The sequence below is a fragment of the Lactuca saligna genome, chromosome 4 (assembly GCF_052625555.1).
Source record: "Lactuca saligna cultivar CGN05327 chromosome 4, ASM5262555v1, whole genome shotgun sequence".
Taxonomy (NCBI): domain Eukaryota; kingdom Viridiplantae; phylum Streptophyta; class Magnoliopsida; order Asterales; family Asteraceae; genus Lactuca; species Lactuca saligna.
Window position 1 is genome coordinate 335,502,719 of NC_136420.1, and position 16,485 is coordinate 335,519,203.

The 16,485-nt window shown below is 34.1% G+C and overlaps 3 protein-coding genes across 5 annotated transcripts; 2 read left to right on the plus strand and 1 right to left on the minus strand.

The window, feature by feature from the left end:
• The first annotated feature begins 3,974 nt into the window (after nucleotides 1-3,974).
• Nucleotides 3,975-8,657, plus strand: LOC145044176 (ATP-dependent RNA helicase-like protein DB10). Its single transcript, XM_078993015.1, has 9 exons — nucleotides 3,975-4,159; nucleotides 5,025-5,376; nucleotides 5,493-5,600; nucleotides 5,698-5,766; nucleotides 6,249-6,518; nucleotides 6,720-7,070; nucleotides 7,149-7,426; nucleotides 7,584-7,916; nucleotides 8,108-8,657. The coding sequence occupies exons 2-9, from the start codon at nucleotides 5,050-5,052 to the stop codon at nucleotides 8,325-8,327; spliced, it is 1,956 nt and encodes a 651-aa protein (XP_078849141.1). The 5' UTR covers nucleotides 3,975-4,159; nucleotides 5,025-5,049; the 3' UTR covers nucleotides 8,328-8,657.
• Nucleotides 8,658-9,754: 1,097 nt separating this feature from the next.
• LOC145040973 (uncharacterized) lies at nucleotides 9,755-13,416 on the plus strand. The gene is made up of 3 exons (XM_078988850.1): nucleotides 9,755-9,972; nucleotides 12,312-12,438; nucleotides 12,727-13,416. The coding sequence occupies exons 1-3, from the start codon at nucleotides 9,755-9,757 to the stop codon at nucleotides 13,246-13,248; spliced, it is 867 nt and encodes a 288-aa protein (XP_078844976.1). The 3' UTR covers nucleotides 13,249-13,416.
• A 623-nt stretch (nucleotides 13,417-14,039) lies between these two features.
• Nucleotides 14,040-16,485, minus strand: LOC145044177 (S-adenosyl-L-methionine-dependent methyltransferases superfamily protein). 3 transcript variants are annotated; one of them, XM_078993018.1, is made up of 5 exons: nucleotides 16,261-16,485; nucleotides 15,892-16,046; nucleotides 15,207-15,726; nucleotides 14,732-14,979; nucleotides 14,040-14,350 (listed from the first exon to the last, which is right to left on the minus strand). In XM_078993018.1, exons 3-5 carry the CDS (start codon nucleotides 15,653-15,655, stop codon nucleotides 14,109-14,111), a joined length of 939 nt encoding a protein of 312 aa, XP_078849144.1. In that variant the 5' UTR covers nucleotides 15,656-15,726; nucleotides 15,892-16,046; nucleotides 16,261-16,485; the 3' UTR covers nucleotides 14,040-14,108. The 3 variants fall into 3 exon arrangements, with proteins under 3 accessions (XP_078849144.1, XP_078849145.1, XP_078849143.1); XM_078993019.1 differs by having other exon boundaries at nucleotides 15,892-16,051; XM_078993017.1 differs by lacking the exon at nucleotides 15,892-16,046 and having other exon boundaries at nucleotides 16,261-16,484.

Genomic DNA, 16,485 nt, shown 5'->3' on the forward strand with positions numbered 1-16,485 from the left:
GACTATAAACCCTAATTCTAGCATTCAAGTAATCATATTAATATGTAATTAGGTTTAAGATCATACCTTGATTGTTATGTAGCAATAACAATCCCAATTCCTCATTGAATTGACTTTGGAATGCTTAGAGTCACAAGTGTCACTCCTCTAATGGCTTACAAACACCAAGAGCAAATGGAGAAGGTAAAAAGAGAGAGGAGAGGTATGATAATTCGTCTCTAGGACCTCTTGGGAAGGGATACACGAATTCATGAGCCAAGGGGTGTTTATATAGGTGTATAGATAGGGTTTCAGTCATTATTCTTATCTAGTTGCTTATCCACAAAGCAACCCATAAGATAATCCTTGAATCCTTATCATAGTCGAATTCTAAGGCCTTATCACCTCAAATTCGTTCACCATATATTTAAGATAATCCTTACCTTATTTTGTAACTATCACATAATTACAAATCAGCCCCTCTAGTTTAATTAATTACATTTGATCACAAAATTAATTCCTAATTAATTATTGACCAATATTAATTAAACAAATATGATTTCTCCTTTAATATATTATTCTTATAACATATTAATAAATCATAATATTCTCTCTCTCTTTATTTATTTCTCCAATCAAGTTGCTTTGGTGAAGGCAACCCAAAAGGACCATGCACCATCGGGTCAAGTACATACCAAAATAGTTATGGACTTAGACACTAATCCAACACTTTTCTGGTATTAAATTCTATACCTTTCATATTGATCATATAGATCTATGTTGTTCCTAAATTGTGGTTTCTAAGCCCAAAAACCCTAAATCCCTTATGAATAGGCCTTGTGGTCGGGTTACATCTCAGATCTGGACACTCATGGCATGCTAGAAGTATAAAGTTTTGGTTGTGGTTGTGATTAAAGTCCCCATTGAGCCTAGAACCTCATTAAGAGCTTATTTTGGTCATATGAAGCCCTTAAATCCATGCATGCACGTAAAGTTAACAACTTTACGTGAAAAACATGCCCTAGAAGTCTAGATCCACGATTTGTAGCAGTTACATGGCTTAGATCGGACCTGTATGGAAAAAGGGCTGAAGGAACTCGGTGAGTCCACAGGTCGACTCAACGAGTTATATGAAGTTAGTCATCGACTCGACGAGTTGGAAGAACAACTCGGCGAGTCCGATGAAGTTTGCCTTAGAACTCGGCGAGTTGTATGAGCAACTCGGCGAGTCGGATGAGTTTTCCCAAGCAAAGTGGTGTTTGAATAGGGAGGCTTCATTCCTTCGTAGTTACACGTAAAGTTAGCAACTTTACGTGTTCAGATGGTTCCAAGGTTTCAGATCTACGAGTTAAGAACCATAGAGCGGATTCAAATGTAGTTGTATGGAATCTGCTCGACAGAACTCGACAAGTAGTTCCTCAGACTCGGTGAGTAGTTCCTCAGACTCGGCGAGTCCGGTCAACTGGAGGTTGACTTTGACCAGGGGTAAAATAGTCATTTTACCCTCAGTATAATTATCAGTAATTGATAGAGTGTATTTATGGAAATTTGTAGCCGGGGAGATACCGGAGCAGCAGTAGTCGATTTCCAGAGCAGTTCATTTAGCAGCCAGTGTACGAGGTGAGTTTCCTTCCAGTAGGAACGAGTCTAAGGCCACAATGCCGACCCGTTTAGCTAGTAGTAGTTTCCGGACTTCGGTCCGATGCAGTTTTATTATGTTTGATGCCTTCGTGGCTCAGACAGGATTTATGTGTTATGTGCCGGGCCACAGCCCGATGCAGTATGCAGTTTATATGTTTATGCTAATTGATATGTTGTGCTATGCTATGTTATGCTCAGTCAGATTCCGGATTTCGGTCCGATGCAGTTAGTTCCGGACTTCGGTCCGATGCAGGGGACAAGGTCCCAGCCAGTTCCGGACTTCGGTCCGATGCAGAGGGCAAGGCCCTGGTTAGTTCCGGACTTCGGTCTGATGCAGTGGGCAAGGCCCAGTATGTGTTTATATGTTATTGTGTGGTGTGTGGTAGTTTGGGGGAGCTCACTAAGCTTTGTGCTTACAATTTTAGTTTTGGTTTCAGGTACTTCCGCAAGTAAAGGGAAGAGCTCGGGTTGATGACATCGCACACACCACAGTTTCAGTTGTCCTGGGAGTTGTTTTTTTGCTTTTCATAGATGTGAATTGATACAGTCTTGATACAGTTTCTCGTAATACTTTGCTATTGTTTTTGAGATATTGACGTACGAGTTTTACTTTATTAGTTTATTTTATATACTAATTATAATTTAAATGTATTATTTAGTACTTATAATATTGTATTATATATTAAGTTATATTAATTAATTATAAATATAAAGTTTATTTTTTGTTTATCAAATTCATATAAAAATTTAAATACACATTGAAAATTTAAAATATGATAATGTATTTTACAAAAGCTTATAACTAGGTGTTATAAATATAGTATTATTTATTTAATAGTATTGCAATGAAAAAAATATAAATTATGTATTTGTTAAAACCAAATTAGTATAAAGGGTATGATTGATAATGTATATAAGCTGAAAAAATAGAATATATTAAGAAAATTTATTTTTGGGGGTAAAAATAAGGTAAAAAATGGAATAGGGTTGGAAATGAAATACTATTTATCTTATTTTTTACTTCATTTTCAAGAAAAAAAAATGGGAATGGGTTGGAGATGAGGATAATGACTTAAAAGGGTCATATATTATTTGATTTGTACACATTTAGTCACTAATTTTTTTCGTCCACATTTACCCCTTCAACTTGTTAAACTGTACACATTTAGTCCTTATGACCGATTACTCCAAGTTAGCCGGTAAAAATGACTTAATAGGGTAATATATTTCTCACTTTGTACACATTTAGTCCTTAATATTTTTGTACACATTTAATCCTTAATATTTTTTTCATTGCAAAATAAGTCATTTTTGTTTTTGTATTCATTCAATACTTATGAATGATTTCTTTAGTTTTTTCTCGCGACATCTTACGTGGGATAGCCATATGGTGATGTGATAGGTTGAGGTGATCCTGCTATATGCTGTAAGCCAAGATACCTGATGCAAGTCGGCTGTAAGTCGTAGGCACGAAGGCTCGAGAAGAGCGGTAGGGTTAAGGCATTCGAGTTCGATGACTGATTGGATCTGTTGCATGTTGGCATTCCAATCTGATGACTGATTAAGCCAAAGTATTCCAATCTGATCAGTGTGGGTCGGTTATGCATGATAATACATTTGTTGTATCGGGTATTTTGGGAAAAACTCACTAAATTTTATGCTTACCCAATTGTTTATGTTTTCAGGTTCTATCGTTGATCATGGGAAGACGAATGCATGACTGTACACACTCATCAATAGTATTGAGGAATCCGCGTTTCTTATATTATTCTGATTTTCGATAAATGTATTTTGGAATAAACTTTTTTTTTTCTTAATAATGGAATTATAATTAGGAACTTTTTGACTCATTTAAAGATAAAAATTTTTGGTTGTGAAAATGAGACATTACACATAAACATTAACAACCCTACACACTTCATCAATGATTGTTCCACATTAATAAATACTGAATGAGTACAAAAACAAAAAATAACTTATTTTGAAACAAAAAAATATTAATGATTAAATGTGTACAAAAATATTAAGGACTAAATGTGTACAAAATGAGAAATATATTAATCTATTAAGTCATTTTTCTAGGCTAACCTGGAGTAACCGGTCATAATGATTAAATCTGTACAGTTTAACAAATTGATATCAACGAAAAAAATTCAGTGACCAAATACATAAAAATCAAAAAATATATCACATTACAATGAGATGATATAAATAAAAACATTTATTTGTGGGGCGTAAGAGATAGTAAATGCGGTAGGTCATACAATTTCATTTGTATCCCACCGACTTAAAGTCAAGTGTTTTGCATTGGCTTGATACGCCCTACTTACTATATAGTATCGCTATAAATATCTCCTCCTTCCCAGCTAGATTCTTTCCTTCCGCTTTTCCTCCATTCAAAGCGTGTTTTCCTCTCTTCCTGCCTCGTCTTTCCATACATCTACGAGAGAGGAAAATTATCGCAAAAAAGGAGGTTTGCGTCTCTTAATACTAACCTAATCATCCCCTGATTTACCCGTTCCTATCGATACGCCTTCAGGTACTTTCTATTTTGTTTTAATTTCATATTAGGGTTCATAAACGCGTCTCAGATCTGATGTCAGATTTTGATTTTTTTTGATAACTTCTAAACGGAATACGGTTTATTATGTCCACAAACTTTTCCGAATTAGGGTTTTATCTGAACTTTGCATGTTTCTATAGCGGTTCTGGTATCTTCAAGGTATTAGTCTTACGGTTTTAAACTTTATGCTTGTACGGATTTCTGACCTGGTTCCTTGAGTTTCTCATCCTGACATGTCATGTACTCATGTATAACTCCACAAACCCCTAAAACTGAATACGTTTTAATATAAACATAAACCCTTTTTCTCATTAAGATTTTCATCCTGACATATCATGTATAACTCCATGTCTTCTCGTTGATGAGTTTGGAAAAATATATTTGAGATATTAGTCGTGCTGCTCGTGCAATATTACCTCGTGAGTGAAGTTTGTGTTAGACATCACGCTTGTGTTGGATTTTGACCTGATTTCTAGAGTCTTTTAGTGGTACAGAATAAGTGGTGGTGATATTTTAATTATAATTCATCGCGAGCTTTGTATGTAGCTAACCATTTATGAGTTGGAATGATATGTCTATCTGTATTTTGGTACTGGATTCCCAAAACAGAAAGCAGATTACAGTACACGCAAAGCACTTTTCTGAGTATGGTGTAAATCTGAATCGGATTTATCCTGTTTAATTTGTTATGTTTCTCAAACGACCTTTGAAAGTTATTTTTAAGATAGTAGCCATTTCTTATCTCTTTGTCCAGCATCAGCATGTGACTAAATATAACTTTGTGTTTTTTTATGCTATCAATTCCAACCTGGTTTCTTATCAAGAATTTTGTTTGGTGTAGTTAGTAGTGACATTGATTTTTTGATATGGCTGCTACCACAACTGAACCTACTCCAGCTCCTCGCTATGCCCCAGAAGACCCTTCTCTTCCAAAACCTTGGAAAGGTTTAGTTGATGGAACCACTGGATATCACTACTATTGGAATCCAGTAACTAATGTTACCCAATATGAGAAGCCCTCAGCAGGGTCTAAGGGTTCAAGTCAGCAACAAAAATCATCTTCAGTAGCTGTAAGTTCTTCAGTTCAGGTCCAACAATCTTCAAAACAAGAGAATGGTTTTATTGATGATGATAGATATGGTAAAAGCAGCAATGGTGGATCAAAGCTCTCTTCTGGAACAAGAGGTTACGAGGTATGACAAATTTTAATGTTACACACATCGTCTTTTACTCTTGTAGTGAGTCTGTTATCTTGTGTTGTTCTGGAATCTAGATAACTGATGAATGGCTTGTTTTAATCTTATGTCAGAGTACAAGAACTGGGTCTTATGCCCCAAATGGGACAGTTGCTGCTGGACCAGGTGGAAGTGGTTTATCACCTGATGCTTATCGTAAGCGTCATGAGATAACTGTAACTGTAAGTAACATAAAATCTTATTCACTGCTTATCTGTTTATCTGCTCAGGTTCATAGTTATTGACTTTTTTTTTTTTGTTTTTTCAAATTTCTTTTAGGGAGCTGATGTGCCTCCACCTTTTACATCATTTGAAGATACTGGTTTTCCATCTGAGTTACTTAGAGAGGTATGTTTTATGTTACTTTTATGCAGTCCATGGTGATTAAGCATTATCTTGTGCAACTTATTTGAAGTAGTAGGTACACTGCAATGTTTTTGTGATTTCTGAAGTTCCATAAACTTTCAGACTCATGTTCACTTTTTTTTTTCCATCTCTTACTTTTTTTTTCCCAGGTGCGATATTAGCTCCAGGAAGGAGCTAAATGTCGTACGCTATGCTGCCACCCTATTCTCTTGAAAAGGGGTTGCATTGCATTGCATATAATCTGGTGTAATGTGGAGTACTCTTATACGGTGGACCAATCTTCTGAAAAGGGCTTTCCGAATCATCCATGGTCGTGGATGGTGGTGATTCTGTTTGCCAGTTTGGTCCGACTGAAAGAAGAGGCCTCCTCCTTCTGGAAACTTCTGGAATCTTATTGGATTCTTCCAGATGCTATGAAATCAGATATCTTTAAGGAGGTTGCTGGTTCTTTGGTTTTATTCCAGGTACTTGAGGCAGGGTTTACATCCCCCACTCCAATTCAAGCACAATCATGGCCTGTTGCTCTTCAAAGCCGTGATATAGTAGCAATTGCAAAAACGGGGTCCGGGAAGACATTGGGTTACTTGATTCCGGGGTTTATTCATCTTAAAAGGGTCTACAAGAATCGCCAAATGGGCCCCACTGTTTTGGTTTTGTCACCTACAAGAGAGTTGGCTACCCAGATTCAAGCTGAAGCAATAAAGTTTGGGAAATCATCAAAGATACTATGCACGGTATGTTTCCAAAATTGTCAAATAATAATCTCAGGGAAAGAATGGTCATTCAGATTGTTTTGTGTGATGGAATGGAATGAACAGTTGTTGAACAATTGTGATCATGAAATGTAATACTAACCCATTCCATCACTATTGTTGACTTGATTTTGATTAATTTTGATGCATCATTCATATGTTAAAATATATTTGAATTTCCAGTGTTTGTACGGAGGAGCACCAAAGGGCCCACAACTACGGGAGTTGGATCGTGGGACAGACATTGTGGTTGCGACACCTGGCCGATTGAATGACATTATAGAAATGAGAAGAATAAACCTAAGTCAGGTTACTTACTTAGTCTTGGACGAAGCCGATCGTATGTTAGACATGGGATTTGAACCTCAAATACGAAAAATAGTCAACATGGTCCCCACACGCCGTCAAACCCTCATGTACACTGCCACCTGGCCAAAAGAGGTCCGCAAAATCGCAGCAGATTTATTGGTCAACCCTATCCAAGTCAACATCGGAAATGTAGATGAACTCGTTGCCAACAAAGCTATTACACAGGTACTATAATATTCTGCTTAACCTAGTTAGTCAAAAAGAGACATCCTGTAAATGTTTTTATATGGTTATGGTTGGCAGCATATTGAGGTATTGGCACCAATGGAGAAACACAAACGATTGGAGCAAATACTTCGATCACAAGAACCAAGGGCAAAAATCATCATTTTTTGTTCAACAAAAAAGATGTGCGACCAGCTGGCACGCACTTTGACCCGCCAGTTTTCTGCTGCTGCTATTCATGGAGACAAATCTCAAGGCGAACGCGATTATGTTTTGAATCAGTTTCGCTCCGGTAGGTCCCCTGTGCTCGTTGCCACCGATGTTGCTGCTCGTGGATTAGACATCAAAGACATCAGGTTATTCACTTATTTCCAGTTTTGCCCTTTTTTTAGAAGTTGGGGTTCTTTTAATTGATATGTTACTTCTTTTCTTAAATCATTTCCAAAATAAGGTTTATTGGGGTGAATATCCACTGATTTGTGGGTTTTTTTTTTTTTTTTTTTGTTGTAACAGGGTAGTGATTAACTATGATTTTCCCACGGGAGTTGAAGATTATGTGCATAGGATTGGAAGGACTGGGAGGGCGGGGGCCACTGGAGAGGCATATACGTTTTTTGGGGATCAAGATTCAAAGCATGCTTCGGAACTTGTGAAATTATTGGAAGGCTCCAATCAACGTGTCCCGGTGGAGATTCGGAATATGGCGGCACGTGGCGGTGGAAAAGGCGCCAGGTTTAACCGCTGGGGTTCTGGTTCTAGTTTTGGTGGTGGTGGTGGCCGTGGTGGTGGCGGCGGTGGCTTTGGTGGGAGGAGCAGTTGGGGTGGTGGTGGTGGAGGCCGTGACAGGTATTATCATTAATTTACATTTTTGGTCCTTAATTGAGATTCTTGTAAGTAAGGTTTTTGTAAGTTAGGTTTTTAGAAAAACCACTGCATAATAATTTACACTAGAATTGTAAGAAAAAAGTTTATTGTGACCAAAACTGAAAAATGTAAACTTGTTTGGTAATGTGTTTTTGTTTATTGTTGGATTACAGCAACAACAGGATTGGTGGTGGTGGATATAACAATAATAGTAGTAATAATCATAAACGTTTTGATGAAAGCAATGTTGTTGGTGGTGGTGGTGGTGGTGGTAGGGCCCGCAGCAGGAGTCGTAGCCCTGAGAGGTTTGGTTTAGCACCAAAAAATGGATTCCGGCCTCGCTTTCGTGCTCCAGGTGCTGATGAAGAGGAGGAAGGTATGATTCGAGAGTAAAGTAGTAATGTGGACAACCAAACCTTTTTCCTTTTTTTTTTTTTTCTATTTTTTGTTTATTTTTTTGGTTGGGTGTTGTTATGTATTGTTGTGGTAAAAAGAAAAAAACAAAGAATTGGGGGTAAGAAAAGAGAGATTATTGTAGTTTTCCAGTAGATGGATGTTCAAGTTTTTTAGCCAAAGTATGTATCAGTTTTTTATAACTTTGGTTGGTTGGTCGATATAACATACATATATATAGACAACTGTTGGATACTGTTGTATTGTCAATTGTGGGTCTCCATGTTATTTTAATAGAAATTAATGAAAAAAAATTTGTTTGGTTTTTTATGTTATTACAAAAAATAAGTTACGCTTTACGAAGTTATACTAGTGATGATAATATAATAATAGATAGATAGATTCACCACTTTTCTTTTGTTCTATTAATGCCCAATTTTGAGCCCTTTGTTATTTACTGAAAGCTTCTTTGCGAACAAGTTTCTCAAGTTGATGGCTCGGCTATATCAAAGACATAATGATACAAAAGTGACTGAATACGAAATACGTATATATAAAATGGTTGGTTGACGGCTAGTCAAATTAGCCTTTAATATGAAATCTTATAATATATTTATAAACATTATAATATCCTCTGTCTAAAATGAAGAGAATGAAAGTGGCCAAAACCCAAGTGAATGGATTGGAATCCTCTTTATACCATTAATCAATATTCACATTACATTTAATGCATGCGTTGACGTGACTGATGTATATTTGAAATCCTCATGCTAACTAGTCAGGTCTTTGGGGATCGTATATAAATTAGATAAATTAGAAGTAGCTTAAAAGTAAAATCTAGTTTCATAACCAAGCACTAGCATTGGCAAAAGATAGTTGGGTAACAAGTCAAAAATGCTATGTTGCAGTAGATATTGAACACATCGTGTTGTGTTGATGTGAAATACTCTGTCCTAGATCTTTTGAAAACTTTATAAACAAAATTAATATTTAAATACAATTTTAAAAACTAGTCCACATGTAAACGAGGACATAATTCAGGTTGACATCAAAGGTAGAAATGATAATGAATTATAAACAAGTGTTGATGCATAGCAACTTATCATAACTGTTTTACGGCTTGAATGCAAATTTTGACATCATAATGAATATGGTATATTTCAAAATAAATTAGTTAACAATTCTCTTATAGAAACCACATATAATTTGTATCATAAATTTCCTAATTCAATGCAAATAACCAACCAAAATCCTTTCTTTTTGGAACCTACTCATTCTTATATTAAATTCAATCCATATCAAGCTTCATCACTTAATTGTTACTTTAAAGAGTTGATTTCTTCTTTATATGCTTCAACCCCTCACAAGTCGAAGACGGATTCAAACATGATTTTGATAGCCCAAAAAATTTGAAGTCTTTGGAATCAATGGATCAAGCAACATTTGTTCAGCAGTTCAATCTTCAGATGTTTGAAGCAACATTTGGAAACTCACCCAAAGAGGCTTCATGCTTGAACTCAAGTGGTGAAAATGGGCGACAAAACAAAGGAAATTGTAGGAAGAACAAGGCAAAAAGGAAGAGCAGCAATAAAGGTTGGAGGAAACCTGTAATCATTAAAGGACAATGGAATTCTGATGAAGACAGGTAACTTCCCCTCACCTTTTGAATTTTGATCCAACTAGTTGATGTAGAACTTTAAGGGCATGTTTGGTTTGTGGACGTAATTGGAATTCAAGATTCCATTCCACGACATGTTTGGTTGCCAAATGGATGGAATTCAATTCCCTCGTATTACTTCCAATTCCATGTTTGATGGTTTCACCATTCCTAGGATTCCGTTTCTTTCTCATTAAAAGACCAATATACCCTTAGATGTATATAAAAAAAATAGTTATAATAAAAAATATAAAATTATTCAATATTCATTGTTTGATTCTACCTTTCTTGATAATTTCATTTTTTTTTTCTCCAATAAACAGCCAACAACCTAATAAGACAAAAAAAAAAAAAAAAAAAAATTAAATTTATAAAAAGAAAAAAACAGCAGTAAAAGAATCGTCCTTTCCTTTGAATTTTGATTCAACTAGTTGATGTAAAACTTTAAGATCATTTTTGATTTATGGATGTAATTAGAATTCGAGATTCCATTTCATGATATGTTTCATGTTTGGTTGCTAAATTTTCAATTTCATGTTTGATGGTTTCACCATTACTACGATTCTATTTCTTTATAACTAAAAGACCAAAACACCCTTTTATATAATTAAAAATATAAAATTATTCAATTCAGTTTTCATCATTTGATTAACTCAATTTCAATTCTTATAATAATTTCTATCCTTTCCAAAAACATTCTACAAACAACTCGTCCGAACAAAGACATGACTTTTGAGTGAGTTGATAACATCAAACCCATTCAAAGAAATATAACTAATAAGAAAAAAAATATTAAAATTATAAAAGATAAAAGAAAAAGCAGCAGGCGAATCGTCCTCTCATGCAAGTGGCACCACTAGATTGGTTGGTCTTTTTTTCACAATACGTATCTAGTTATTAATTAGACTCTATACTTAATGAAAAAAAAAAACACTAAAATGTATGATTATGGGTATTTTTTTGACACACCAATCTAGTATAGGTTTTTAATTTAGGCATCTAATTTTGATTGGAAGAGCGTTTTTTTTTTCTTTTTATTTTTCTGTACACCCATTTTTTTTTGGAACCGGCAAATTTTATTAAAAGCAACCCCTAACAAGAAGCTAAAGGGTGCTGGATTACAATTCAACTTTGCAGCTGAGAATTATAGAAAATAAAAAGGAGTTTTTAGCCATTCCCCCAAATAAAATTTCCCTTCCCATAACATGCTTAATCCAAACATGAACTATTGATCTAATTCCTTCAAACACCAAATAATATTATTGTTGGTTTTTTTTTTTTTTTTTTTTTTTTTTTTTTTTTTTTTTTTTAATCTTAATACAAAATAAGTTTAAAATTATTATTATTATTGTTGTTTTTTTCTCCTTTTCTTTTTGTCTTTTTTTTTTCCCATATAATTGTAAATTTATTAATTTGAATTTAAATTAGTAACTACCAAATCATTTATAACTATTTACAAGTAACGATTCCTTAATATAAGCATATTATATTTTAATACAATTACTAAATATGATTTATTTAAATGACCGTTTATTTTTTTAACGTTTATAAATGGTCGTTTAATCAATCATCAATAACTGTAATATAATACCAAATGTGATTAATTAGATACTTTATTTTCTATTTACACTAATCAATATAATAAACAACTCAAGTAATAAATGTTTTAATTTGTGTGAATGAAACGAGAGGAGTGCGAAGGAATTTTTGAAGGGGTTGATGATGGCAAAATTACTTATTTATCAATAACATCTAATTATTCTTATATAAAAAAGTATAATTATTTAAATCAATTATAATTGATTTAAATAATTACTTTTTTATTACTAACTTTATTAATATTTATTTTAAATTTCATTTTGGCTCAAATTAACAAAAAGTTTTTTTTTTTTTTTTCCTTTTAATAGGAAATGACATATTATCGTGTAAAATCAAATAATTGAGACTTTTCTGTTCAATTTTCTTTTTTGGGACTAAAGTGAAACTTTTACGAAAATATTGAGACTTTTCTGAAAATTTTTTTTTTTACAATCTTAAAATAAAAACACAACAGGACTACTGAAATTTTAGTTTAAAAAAAAAAATAAAAATAAAACATACTGTTTATACTTTCTATAATCTTCAAAATATAAAACTTGGTTATAAATAAAAACAATTTTTTTAATGAAAAAATAGATAAGAAACTAACTTATAGATCCAATGGTTGTTCTTACTAAAGCTGTTTTACCACCATCAAGGTGAACAAATGTTTTATAAGGCAACCCTGAAGCCTTTATTATTTTTTTTTATTTAAATTTCATAAAGTTTTATTTTAAATACATTTGCAGGTTGTTGGTGCAGTTGGTGACGCAGCATGGGGATACCAAATGGTCTAAAATTGCTGAAAAGCTTCCTGGAAGGATTGCAAAACAATGCAGAGATAGATGGCAAAACCATTTGAGGCCAGATATCACGGTATGCCTTCCACATTCTAGCAATTTTTTTTTTATTAAAATTTGTTAAGGTTTATTGTAGTGGGGAGGTATTTCTTAATTCATAAAGTTGTCAATTTGTTAAATGTCACATCATAAAAGGACCATTTTTAAATGTCACATCATAAAGTGGTTATTTTTGTGAAAGTAAGATACTTTAATAAACAAATCAAGGAAAATACGTTGCTTATAACAAATTTTTGGAATGTCAAATGCATCTACATGAGTTATTATGGTATCGTTTCACCATGTTACAAACAAATATTTGCAGAAAGATGCATGGTCTGAGGAGGAAGACAAGTTATTGATAGCAATTCACAAAGAAGTTGGAAATAAATGGTCAGAAATAGCAAGAAGATTGCCTGGAAGAAGTGAAAACACCATTAAGAATCATTGGAACGCAACAAAAAGAAGACAGTTATCTTCTAGAAGACGTGGCAAGCCTAAATACCAATCTCTTTTGCAAGAATACATAAGAAGTGTCCCTTCATCTTCTTCTTCTTCTTCTTCTTCATCTGATGATCAAATCAACAACATCAAAAAACAAAATAACAACACAAATGTTGATGCCCAAATCGCCCCTATGCAGATGGGCTTTTCATCTGATGTGCATGCCATGCCATCGTTTTCATTAGAGGACTTTAATTTAGGTGCTATGCAAGGTTATGTGCCGGGTTGGTCAATGGTCAACGAGAGTAGCTTTGACTTTGACCAGGTGTCCTCTCATTTGACTAGTCATTTGGAATTTGATTTGAAGAAGGAGATGGATTTTTTGGAGATGCTATATCAATAGTGTTTCTTTGGGGTTTAGTTCAAGTTCTTGTTTTTCGACTTCATTAACATATTAGAATTTCTGTTTTTGTCTTTATTCCCTTTTGGTGGGATAAAAGATTGTGTTTGAAGTTCATTTTGTTACCAATGCAACTACTACTATGGGATAAATTGTTGCCTTTATATGCTTCACTGTACAATGAAATCCTTTATTTTCTTAGCAAACTGCCAAACTTGACAAAGATCAAGTAATATCAAATAAAAAAAATCCAACATTGTGATGTGTATTGCATAAAGCTTTGGACTTTATGATATTTATTAACTTATATCAGATAAAGTTTTGAACTTTGTAACATATATCGAATAAAGCGGAAAAGGACTGCTCACTACAAAAATTTAGATACATGTCTCTATTAACTTAGTCTTAAGGTTTATTTTCCTAATTCAGTCATGTGTGAAATATATGGATAAAATGTTGTATACATAAAGTGTGTTCTTGATCAAATAAATCGTGTGATAAGATTAAATGAAAATTTTATGCTTATATTCCAACAATCAATTTTCATAATATTTATCAATGTTAGAATGAGGAGTCGCGGCAAAAAAAAAGGTGGACAAGTAGGCAAAGGGTCAGTGTCTCGATACATTACGCCACGTTTTTTCTGCCTTAACCCATTTAGTCAATATGTCAAGACTAAGTAAAAAAAGAAACAACCATGTATAATTATCCAAGTAAGCCAACTTTTTGAATTTTGGCTTAACCCATCTATCTAGATTAAGTAAAAAAGAAACAACCATACATAATTGTCCAGATTAAAAGCTTAACTCATTGATTCCATTAAGTCAAAAAGAAAAAGCCTCTTAGGCTTATGCCATCATGATTCATGCAATACATTTAAGTCTAGCAAATGTTAGATACCCAGTGTGGCCTTTTGCCTCACCCGATGGCCTAGCCATGACCATTGGGGAACCCGAATTATCCGCTTGCCAATGACTTGCTTCACTTGCACGTTGCTTTCTCTTAAATGGGCGGGCCCCAGGAGTCCCTTCTTCAGTTTGACATTGATCCATTTTTGCTTCTCGGACTTCATATGTTCGTAGTAAGACCTCAAATGTCCTTATATCTGAATATATCCAACATGTATGTTTAGGTTAAATGCAAGAAATAGAAACATACTTTCATTTATTTGCTTATTAATATTATAGCATCTTACTTTTATAATTTTCTTTTACATCATTGTACTTTGAGAGATTTACCCAATTATAACAATGTCATCCAAATACAAAGCAAACGGATGGACTTTTCAAAGCAAAACATTTTAATAAGATTTTTTTTTTTTTTTTTTTGAAAATACAATGTTATAAACAGTTAAATTCTTCAAAGTACAATGCTTTAATACTTATAAGATTAAAAGTGAAATGTTAATATTAAAAGTGCAATTTTATTTATTAAGGTTTTAAAGAAGTGAAAGTGCTATATTTGTATACATTGTACAAGAGCATACCAGTAAAAGAATTTGATGCAAGAGCTTCAGATGATCGTTGCACTTGTTCAATGCAAGGTGAGAATGAACACAAAACTCCATCTTCTTTCAACATTTCTCCAGCAGAAGGAATAGCAAGCCAAGGCTGAGGTAGATCCAAAAAGACAGCATCTGCCCTTCCAACTAAATCTTTAGGAAACCCCTCACCCTGAATATCTCTCACTCCCACACTCACCAAATCACTCAATCCTGTCTTCTCAAAATCTTCTCTGTTTTGCAACAAAATAAATATCATAAGTCTAACAAGAAATTAAGAGTATATGGGCCTGTTCCATATGCCTCAGTCAGATTCAGACTGTTTGATACCACAGTTAGAAGCCTCTGATATGATATGATATGATATGCTTCTTACTGAGTCTGATAACAGTTGGGTTTGACTCAATCAGCAACTATCAAACAGATCCTGTATAAGTGACAAAATGTATAAAGGTCTTACCTAGCAGCTATAGCTCTTTGTTCATGGAAATCAAATGTATAGACATGTCCTGTAGGAGCAATGGCTCTTGCTAGTGAAGTTGTCAAAGATCCACTTCCAGTTCCAGATTCAAGCACAACACAACCGGGAATCAGTTCTAAGTACATGACCACAAAGCTGATGTCAGCAATGTAAAGAATTTGAGTTCTGTGGCTTAAAACTAATGTCCATAGCTCAGGAGTTGGAGCTAATAAGTAAACGAATCCACCCTTGTGGCTAGATACTTTGCAGCCAAATGGTTTCCCAATCCAATCTGAATGCTTGAAAACACCGAATCGGTTCTCAAGAACAGACTTTTCTGATACTTTTACAGCCTTCATGTTGTCGTGTTTTTCGTATACTATAACCAAATCTCCATCACTAATGTGTCGCTTGAATGATAACTTCTTCATAGGATCAGTAGGCAACATCCTTTGCAATTGTGATACAGACTAGTAACTGAATCCTAATGTGATGAATGATGAGGGATTTCCTCTATGTGCTAAGCAAAAGAAAACGAAAACGAGCTGAAGTTAGTTGATGTTAAATGGAGTATTTGGAAACTGAGATTGATTCTGTTCATAATAGTCTAATAACTTATTTACGTTTCTTATAAAGTAAAATGTAAATTTCTAGCTTCTGTTATAAGAAAAAAATGGTGTACTACCTTCAATACTTGTGCAAAATCAACTGCTACTAATGGAATTCCAAAATTCAATCGATGTCATTTGTAAACGAACAACATCAATTATAGTTAAATACTAATGGGTTGTGTATAATTGAAATCGACCAGAAAAATATCTTAGCAGTATCCAGAGTAATCTGTGCTACATCGATTCCAAAAAAAAAAAAAAACTTAGCTTGAATACAGGATGTACCGATTCACAGAAAAAGAAATTGGGATTAAAACTAAACCAGAAACCAGGAGTCAGACATAAACTAACCTCTACATTCAAAATCTGACAAGAAATCATGTATCGATTCCAGAAAAAAAAAGCATGTGCTTACCAAACCAGAAAAAGAATGCGGGACTTACCAGGTGATCGGAGAAAGAGAAGACCGCAGCCGGCGCCGGAAATAGGAGGTCTGGAGCGGAGAAGGGTCGGCGATGAAGATGCAGGTGAACGTTAAGGGGGCTGTGAACGAGGGTTATATTTTTGGGGGTATATAGGTCATTTGAACTTCAATAAATCAGGTTATCTTTACTTATCAAAAACTGTTTTTTAGTTCCAAAAATCATTGTCCTTATACCCAAACATTT